This window comes from Nyctereutes procyonoides, unplaced genomic scaffold (assembly GCF_905146905.1).
Source record: "Nyctereutes procyonoides isolate TBG_1078 unplaced genomic scaffold, NYPRO_anot_genome, whole genome shotgun sequence".
In the NCBI taxonomy this organism is placed as follows: Eukaryota; Metazoa; Chordata; class Mammalia; order Carnivora; family Canidae; genus Nyctereutes; species Nyctereutes procyonoides.
Window position 1 is genome coordinate 29,413,453 of NW_026575024.1, and position 8,778 is coordinate 29,422,230.

At 52.6% G+C, this 8,778-nt stretch overlaps 1 protein-coding gene across 2 annotated transcripts; it reads right to left on the reverse strand.

The window, feature by feature from the left end:
• Positions 1-3,696: 3,696 nt before the first annotated feature.
• On the reverse strand, positions 3,697-8,746 carry PCED1A (PC-esterase domain containing 1A). 2 transcript variants are annotated; one of them, XM_055303283.1, is made up of 8 exons: positions 8,317-8,746; positions 7,878-8,022; positions 7,285-7,364; positions 6,942-7,180; positions 6,692-6,842; positions 6,327-6,573; positions 4,403-4,474; positions 3,697-4,082 (listed from the first exon to the last, which is right to left on the reverse strand). In XM_055303283.1, the coding sequence occupies exons 2-8, from the start codon at positions 7,999-8,001 to the stop codon at positions 3,835-3,837; spliced, it is 1,161 nt and encodes a 386-aa protein (XP_055159258.1). In that variant the 5' UTR covers positions 8,002-8,022; positions 8,317-8,746; the 3' UTR covers positions 3,697-3,834. The 2 variants fall into 2 exon arrangements, with proteins under 2 accessions (XP_055159258.1, XP_055159254.1); XM_055303279.1 differs by having other exon boundaries at positions 4,403-4,678; positions 8,317-8,745.
• Positions 8,747-8,778: the final 32 nt, after the last annotated feature.

Consider the following 8,778-nt stretch of genomic DNA (forward strand, 5'->3'; position numbering starts at 1 on the left):
TTCCAGGGGCTCCTGCGTGGCTCAGCTGATCAAGCATCTGATTTATTTATTTATTCATGAGAGACACAGACTGAGAGAGAGAGGCAGGGACACAGGCAGAGAAAGGGAGGGAGCCTGACGCGGGACCCGATCCTAGGATCATGACCTGAGCTGACAGCAAGCGCCCAACCGCTGAGCCACCCAGGCATCTGACTCTTTTTTTTTTTATTTTTTAAGATTTATTTATTTATTCAGTCAGAGAGAGCGAGAGAGAGGCAGAGACACAGGCAGAGAGAGAAGTAGGCTCCATGCAGGAAGCCCGATGCGGACTCGATCCCGGGTCTCCAGGACCACACCCCTTGCTGCAGGCGGCGCTAAACCGCTGCGCCACCAGGGCTGCCCCCAAGCATCTGGCTCTTGATGTTAGCTTGGGTCATGATCTCAGGGTGGTGGGATCCAGCACTGTTGGGCTCTGCGCTCAGCAGAGATTCTCTCCCTCTCCCTCTGCCCCTCCCCCTGCTCTCTTTCTAAATATATAAAAGCTTTACAAAACAAAACAAAACAAAAAGAATATCCCATAAAAAACACACACCAAGATTCCATGAATGAGAGAGAGAGTCTAGGGGTGCCTGGGTGGCTCAGCTGTTGAGGGTCTGCCTTTGGCTCAGGGCATCATCCTGGATTCCCGGGATTGGGTCCCGCATCGGGCTCCTTGCATGGAGCCTTTTTCTCCTCCTGTGTCTCTGACTCTGTGTCTCTAATAAATAAATAAATAAATAAATAAATAAATAAATAAACAAATAAATAAATAGAGGGAGTCTATGTAGATTGTCTTATTAAACGATTGTCTTATTAACGATCTTAAAAAAAAGAGGGAGTCTATGTAGATTGTCTTATTAAACGATTTGTCACTGGTCAAATATGAACGGTTTTTGAGACAATAAGGTTTGAGTTCTGTCATGCATAACTAGCAAGTAGTGTGCCTTCATACTGGGGAAACGTAAGATTCTTACCATTTTTATTTTTTATTTTATTATTTTTAAAAAAGATTTTATTTATTTATTCATGAGACACACACAGAGAGAGGCAGAGACACAGGCAGAGGGAGAAGCAGGCTCCATGCAGGGAGCCCAATGTGGGACTCGATCCCAGGACTCCAGGATCATGCCCTGAGCTGAAGGCAGGTGCTAAACTGCTGAGCCACCCAGGGATCCCCAATTCTTACCATTTTTACATCTCAAAACAAAGACCAGAGAACAATGTAAATGTATATAACGATAAGTATGGCTATTTATTTTTCCCAGTCATAACCAAATAAAATCTATGAGAGAGAAGTCAAGTGTCTTGTACTATACGCTTATATGACCAAGTGAAAAGAAAATAACTTGGGGTGCTTGGGTGGCTTGGTTGGTTAAGTGTCTGCCTTTGGCTCAGGTCAGGATCCTGGAGTCCCAGGACTGAGCTGCACATTGGGCTCCCCGCTCAGTGGGGAGTCTGCTTCTCCCTCTGCCCCTCACCCCACTCATGCCTGCTCACTCTCTCACTTGTTCTTTCTCTGTCAAATAAACAAAACCTTTTTTAAAAAAAGAAAAAAGAAAATTTATCTCCATTCTGCCCTTGTAATAGATTTCAAATCGATGTTGGGAAACTGGAGAAAAGGTTAGGAAACCCCACATGGGCAATAGGAGCCACATAGCCACATAGTGCTGGCAAGTGCAGAAGTAGAATGATGAGGATACGGAGCACACTCAACAGTCTCAAGGCTTCTTACAGACTGAGAGTTCCAGAACTAGGATGGGTCTTGAAGCGGGTAGAAAAGACTAAGGAAGGGCTGGTAGAGGAGGTAAGAGGAATTTTTACAGAGCATGATGGTCAGCAACGGAGAGGGCTGGGTGAGGTTGGGTAACTCATATTACTTTCTTCTGTCAATCAGTCCAGGTGGACAGTTTTCTCCAGCAACAATGAGAAGCTCCAGAGTCAGAGATGCAAAAGTGTTCAGACAGAAAAGAGTTTTGAGGAAAGGCAGAAAAGAGTGAACAAGGGGTGGGCAAACTGATGCGCTGAAGAGGGCTGGTCCAAGGCTGGGTTTTTGCTAACAAAAAGAAATAATTATTTGCAACAACAAATCTAAAGTCTTAACTCCTTAACAAAAGGCTTTACTTTTTTTCATTTTTGTATGTTCGCTTTCACTTTTTGTCTATATGAAAGAAAACCAAGCTTGTCTCTTGATTTTCAACTACTCTGTCAAGGTTGCTCTCTAAAGGGTTTTATTAACTCACAATGTCTGTACCAGTTTCCCCAGCACTAGTGTGTCAATTTAATAGCTTCCTTTCATTTACACTTGGTTGATTGCTAGCAACGATCAACACTTTTCTGATCTGCTATTTCACCTCCTTTTGCATGAGACATGATATCCCTTGCCAAGTTAAAATTTTAATAACAATTATGGAAACTCAATACAAGAAATCTGCATCCCTCTTTTCCCTCCAATTCTACTTCAAGATGATTTATTGAGTCTCACGTTCCCCCATTTTTCTGCCCCACACCTACCAGCCTACTGCCATGTTCCATCCCCCACTCCATGCCATGGTCAGGCCCACACTCTACCTGAGGCTAAATAAGTAGAGTCACAAACCTACGGCCAACACCCTTTGCCAAAGCTGAAACCTTGTACTCTCTTAACAGAGTTTGGCACGGCCTCTTACCCGCCCCACCTTAGAATTCTCCCTCAGCTCCCCCTCTACTCCCACCCCACGCCCTAACCAAAGAAGTTGGTCTATGTTCAGTTTGCTCCCATTGCACATTACGTCTGTTAAATAATGGATTTCTAATTAGTCTTCCACTTGAGTTTGGAAGCTTGTTTACTTCCAACCACTTAATGACTGTCCATCACGTGCTAAGAGTTGTGCAAATAACTAAAGTACATGTATATGTCCAGAAATACATGGATGTTGAATGTATACCTACATGCATGGGGCTGGGAAACAGAAATGAGAAATAGCCAGATCCAAAACTCCAAATGAAATACTAACAGTTTCGGGAACCCTGGGTGGCTCAGCGGTTTAGTGCTGCGCCTTCTGCTCAGGGCATGATCCTGGAGTCCTGGGATCGAGTCCTGCATCGGGCTCCCTGCATGGAGCCTGCTTCTCCTTCTGCCTATGTCTCTGCCCCCCCCCCCCGTGTCTCTCATGAATAAATAAATCTTTTTTTAAAAAATTTTTATTTATTTATGATAGTCACACAGAGAGAGAGAGAGAAAGAGAGAGAGAGAGGGGGAGAGAGAGAGAGAGAGAGAGAGAGAGAGAGAGAGAGAGGCAGAGACACAGGCAGAGGGAGAAGCAGGCTCCATGCACCGGGAGCCCGACGTGGGATTCGATCCCGGGTCTCCAGGATCGCGCCCTGGGCCAAAGGCAGGCGCCAAACCGCTGCGCCACCCAGGGATCCCTGAATAAATAAATCTTAAAAAAAAAAAAATACTAACAGTTTCAACTCAGCCCCTGCTATTTTCCAATCCCAAAGAGCAGTAGACAACATGGGACACACCTGTGTTCTGGTAAGGGTGGAAATGAGGGTGTGAGACAGCAAAAGGACAAATTCAGTGATTTTTAAATAGTGTGACGTGAAAGGGTCAAGGCTGGAGAGGGCCCAGAGGCAACTCCCCAGCTCTTCAGATCATGGTTTGGGAGACCCATCCCCGCACACAGGAAGATGCCACTCTGTTCTTCCATGCCTTTATTAGTGACAGCAATGGACAAGAACAATGCCAGGCATAACAGACACCCTGACCCAGTGCTGAGGGTGACAAGCAGGCCCTGTAGGGCCAATGGCACATCTAGCCCCAGTCCAAGATCCAGTCTACCCAGGCCAGGTCCCCGAATGGGCAGGAGGCTGTCTGTCCAGTTTGTTTGTGTGGATCAGTCTGTCTGAGTGTCTAAGCCGCTGCCTGCAGGGCCCCCCCATCCTCGGCACGTGGTACGGGCTGTTGGGAGCACAGCGTGGCATCCCCCGGTGGACCACTGGGCCCCGGTGCTGACCGTGGGGGATAGGGCCAGGGACTGGAGGTGGCAGGGGGCCAGGCACAAAGTTCACTCCAGGGCCACATCCTACAAAAGAACCAGCCATTATCAGAAAGTGGGCTTGTGGACAGGTGGGCCCAGCTCTGTTTCTGGGCAGCTTTAGTCTTCCAGGGTGAGCTTTTCTGGGCTTGATTTCCCATCTACAAAATGGCAATACCACCTCCCCTGCCTCCAAACCAGCAGACTGGGACAGTGAGTTGACTAACAAGTCTCAGATGCTGTTCTACATCCAGTGGCAAGTGAACCCAATCATGAGGGCACAGGGAGCTATCCAACTCCTCTCAGTTCACCTGGGCACAGGAGGGTAGGCTGGGAGAGGTGGGAGAGGAGGCTGCGGAGGCACCTACCTAAGTGAGATGACATCGAGAAGTCTTCTGTTGAATTATAATTGAAGAATTCGTGGGGTGGGAAGGGCTGGCCTGGGAAAAAAGGGGTGTCCTGGGGCAGGGGTGGAAACAGGGGAGGTGGCGAGGGCTGAGGAATCGGGTAGGGGAAAGGCATGGGAGGGGGCAAAGGAGAGGGCTGGGGTGGGGGCAAGGCCAGCGGCTCCCCGAAGTCTGGGGGCTGCCCATGGTTCCCCTGGAACGGATGATCCAGCTCTGGCCAGTCCTCAATCCAGGGGTCTAAGAATGGGATGGTTGGTTGTTTTAGGACTGAGAGCCAGGCTGCCCATAATCCTGGTTGTCCAACTCCTAAACCTCTCTTCCCTCCTCTCAGAGAAGAGGGCCACTGGGCAGGGGCACCCTCTGTTTCCTACCGTCTTCCTCATTCGCTCATTGCAGGCCAAGCCCAGGGTACATTCCTTCTTCCTTGCCTTTCTCAAAGTCACAGATTTGTCTTTGCTCTGACCTCATTCTCCCCTCTAGAGTCTTCTTCCTTTGTATGCCCAGCTCCTGTATCTGTAGCTTTTTTCCTCTCCCTGCTCCTCCCCACCGACCAACAAATGAGCCTAAGAAGTCTTCTCTGGACAACATGAGACCCTGCCACTCTCTTCTCCCAGCAGTTCATGCCTTCTAAGCTTCCACAAGAAATAGTTCTCATTCCCTCATCAACTGCTCCTGCCTCTAAACCCTAATCCGATTCTTCAGTACTTTTCCGATTAAATGTAACCACTTCCTCTCTTCCGGACAGTCTCATGAAATGGCCAATAACCTCTGCCCTCCCTGAAAGTGCCTCTGCCCTAAAGTCCTTTTGTTTCCTCCATCAGCCCCTCTTCCCTTCCAGCTCCACCACACAGCCCGGGTTCTGCTCTCTCCTTCACAGTTCACACTCCTACCTTCAGCGGGGCCCTGCGGACTCCAAATCCATTGCACATTTCCACACCTTAGAGGTCTGCTTGGACCTAATTCACCAGTCACATCCTCCTACCCAACTCTTCCTTTTCACATTCCTATTTCTGGACCTCCAAACTAGGTTCAGAAGACCTAAGCTATCCTTATAACCATTAACCCACAACCTATCCTTATAACCATTAGAGCATCCCTCCCTTTGCTGGGGACTGGTTCTCAACTAAAAAACAAGGAAACTGAATCATTACATAATCAAAGCCCTAAAGCACCTTCCCAATGCTCCAACTCTTGGCTACCAAATCCTAGTTTACCTCTATAGCATTCCTGGTCTTTCTGTGCCCTCATACCCTCTACTGCTGTTACAAACAGCCTTCTAATACGACTTGTGTCCCCAACTCAACAAACACTATCCTGGAGGTACGATGGACACGGCAATTGTGCTAGACACCAGGGCCAAAAGAGATGAGCTGGGAACAAGGTAAGAACCTTGCCCAATGAGGACATGATCCAGGGGGAAAGCAGACATGGAGACAATCAGCTACCATGCTCCTTTTGAGAGCAGGCAGAAACTGAGAGGCTTGATAGCACCAGCTGAGGAGCTTCTTTGCTTCTGCAACATGCATGATTGTCCTCCATTTGTCTTTCCACCCCCCACCTCCATCCCTAGCTAGAAGTCCCCCTATTTCTTTCCTATTCATCTGTGGGATAGGGATCTTTTGACACACTGCCTATGTGCTCAAAACTTACATAAATTCATTCACATACAAGAACAACCACATGCTAGACCATACAGAACCAGAACCTGGATAAAAATGTTGCTCCTATGATCTCACTCTCCCCAGGCGATGAGAAAGGCACACTCAGGGGTCACAGGCATCCTTCAAGAGGCCTCTACTCCCCGAGTACCTCTGTCCCATTCTGAGCCCTATGCTCTAAGAACCCCCTCTGCATCATTAGCCTACACCCTTGTGGGAGGGCTCACCAGAGGGACAGTCACGCTTGGGCAACTCCACGCCCCAGGCATCAGCCACATGAGTCAGAAGCAAGTGTGAGAGGTGGCGGTGGGCATGCTGGTCCCAGTGGACACCGTCCCGGTGACGGTGCTGTACCGCATGCCGAAAATGAAAGTGGAGGTCCAGGACATCGAAGCAGTGGTCTCCGGCCAGCGTTGCACTGTAGAAGTTCCCTTCAACCACATCCCGGCGCAGAGACCCTGCCAGGGGCTGGAGCTGAGTTAAGAAAGTGCAGCATCTAAGAGCCACAAAATGAAGCACGGCCCGGAGGGAAGGCCCTCTATCTACCAGTCAGCTGCCTCCTCCCCCATCCTCAACCATCTCAGTCACTTGCCTCTGGCAGAAGGAAACCCCCAGTGACGCGCTCCCCCAAGGGCATGGCCATGTTCCACACCAGCAGGCAAGAGTCTGGCAACACCTGGTCCATGCGCACAAACACCCGCTCCAGGTTCTCTCGGTAACTCTCCATTGAGCAACGGCCATACCTATTGGATGGTACACAAGGTGGGCAAAAGCACAGGGCGGATAGCCTCTGAGCCACACCTCCACCCCCAACCAGTATTTCCCTCTCCCCCCGCCCCAACCTGGAGAGATCCCAGAGGCAGGAGTTGATGATCACCAGGTCCGGGGCAGGCCCATATGTCAGCTCCTCCAGGACGCCCTCGAGGTACTCGGAGTAAACGCGGGTGAGGAAGTAGAAGCGCACAAGGTGGTGGCCAGAACCCGAGCAGAACTGCCGGACCTCCCGGTACTGCGTCCCGTTGTGTAGCTCGCCCAGCTGACCCCCAGCCACCAGCTGGTCCTGTTCAAAGCTCAGCTCCCCCTGCCCCCCCCCCAGCTGGTCAGACCCATGCCAGGGAGGAAGACCCTGCCAGGACAGGGTCTTTGCCCCACCCACCACTGGCATGACTACCAAACTTCCCTCACCTTGGCTTTCAGCTGGGCAGCCGTGAGCAGTGAGTCCCTTTGGAGCAAGAGCACCAGGTCCTTGTACACAGCCCGCTGGACTGCAGGGAGATAGAGATCCTGAGGCTAAAACAGACCTCAACCCCCTCCCCCCCAGCTCCTCCCAAGTCCAGGCCTCCCATCTTCCCAAAGCTAGGGCTGCTCAACACCACCTCTGTGGAGCTCATCACAGAGGCTGGAAAAAAAGGTGAGCTAAAAAATACCCCAGGACTACCTCTGCTTCTGGCCCTGCACCATCCCCAACTGGTACCAAAGGGGCCCAAGATCACCTGGCAGAATAAGTCGCCCAAGTCACCCAGGAGACAGAGAACAGAATCCATTGCTCCCATGAAGGAAAGCATGGGAAACTGTCAGGGAGAAAAATGCTGAGCAAGGATGGGGTGAAAAATGTGACAGACTACATCTGTCAAGACACCTGTGGAAGGCGCATGGGGAAATAAACAGAAAACCTACTGGACTGGAACAGACTAGGGGTGAGAAAGGAGATTTGGGATGGTGAAAACAGACTGAAGGTGGTGCGGGGCCAGGTGCTGTGATCCTAGAGGAGCACTCACTTGAGTCCCCTAAGATGACCACGAACTTGTTGTGTAGCAGCTGCTGGACTTCCGAGGCCTGGAAGTGGACCATGGCGCTTCGCAGGCGGAGGCGCGGCTCCTCTTTCTCCAGACAGAAGACCATGCCTCCGCCGCCAAAGACAGGCTGCGGGAAAAGGCTACTAAGCCGCGCGCGGGCGGGGACTCAGGACAGGTCGGCCCCAGGGCCCGCCCCGGGATAAATGAGAGGTGCACCGGCCCCTCCGTGGCTGCTCAGGGCTACGGAGGCGAGGTGGCGGCGGCACAGTACGACCCATGGTGGCGCCTGCCTCGGTCCCATTTGGTGCCGGAGGCGGGGGGTCGCCGGCCCCGAGGCACTTCCCGCGCGGCACCGCCCTGCGTCCCGCCACGTGCCGGCCGCCGCCCCGCGCATGCGCGCCCGCCCGCTCGCGCCAATTACCGAGTCCCGGGGCTCCGCGCGGTTCACTCGTGCCCGGGGCAGGCCCGCGCAACGCGCGCCTCGCCCGCGGAGGGCTTCAGGCCTAGCCTCATGTTCCCGCGCCCCGGGAGGCCAGTCGGTTCTGCGCAGCCCGCGCCCAGCAGAACCCGTGCGTCCCGGTTAGCCGTCGGTGCGCAGCCCAGAGCCCAACGCTCTCCATGCGTGCGTCGCAGCGGCCCCGACGGCGCCTCGAGCCTCGGCGCCCCGGGCGGCGACGCTCACAGCTTCCACTTCCGGTCACCCATGTCCCGCCCTGCGCGACCCCCGGCGCCGGAGGCGACAGGAAGGCGGCGGGGGAGGCCGCGGCGGGGTACCGGAGCCGGAGCCGGGGCCCGGCCCACCCCGGCGGGCACCGGGCCCGGGTGTGGGCGGGGGGGCGGCGACGGCCGAGTACAGTTGCCCACAGTGGTGATGGCCGTGGCG

Coding starts and splice junctions, on each gene's coding strand:
- PCED1A (XM_055303279.1), bottom strand. CDS start 8,001: ATGGTCTTCTGTCTGGAGAAAGAGGAGCCGCGCCTCCGCCTGCGAAGC. Junction 7,181..7,284: donor CTGCCCAGCTGAAAGCCAAG/GTGAGGGAAGTT, acceptor GGGGGGGGGCAG/GGGGAGCTGAGCTTTGAACA. Junction 6,574..6,691: donor GGGGTTTCCTTCTGCCAGAG/GCAAGTGACTGA, acceptor TTCTTAACTCAG/CTCCAGCCCCTGGCAGGGTC.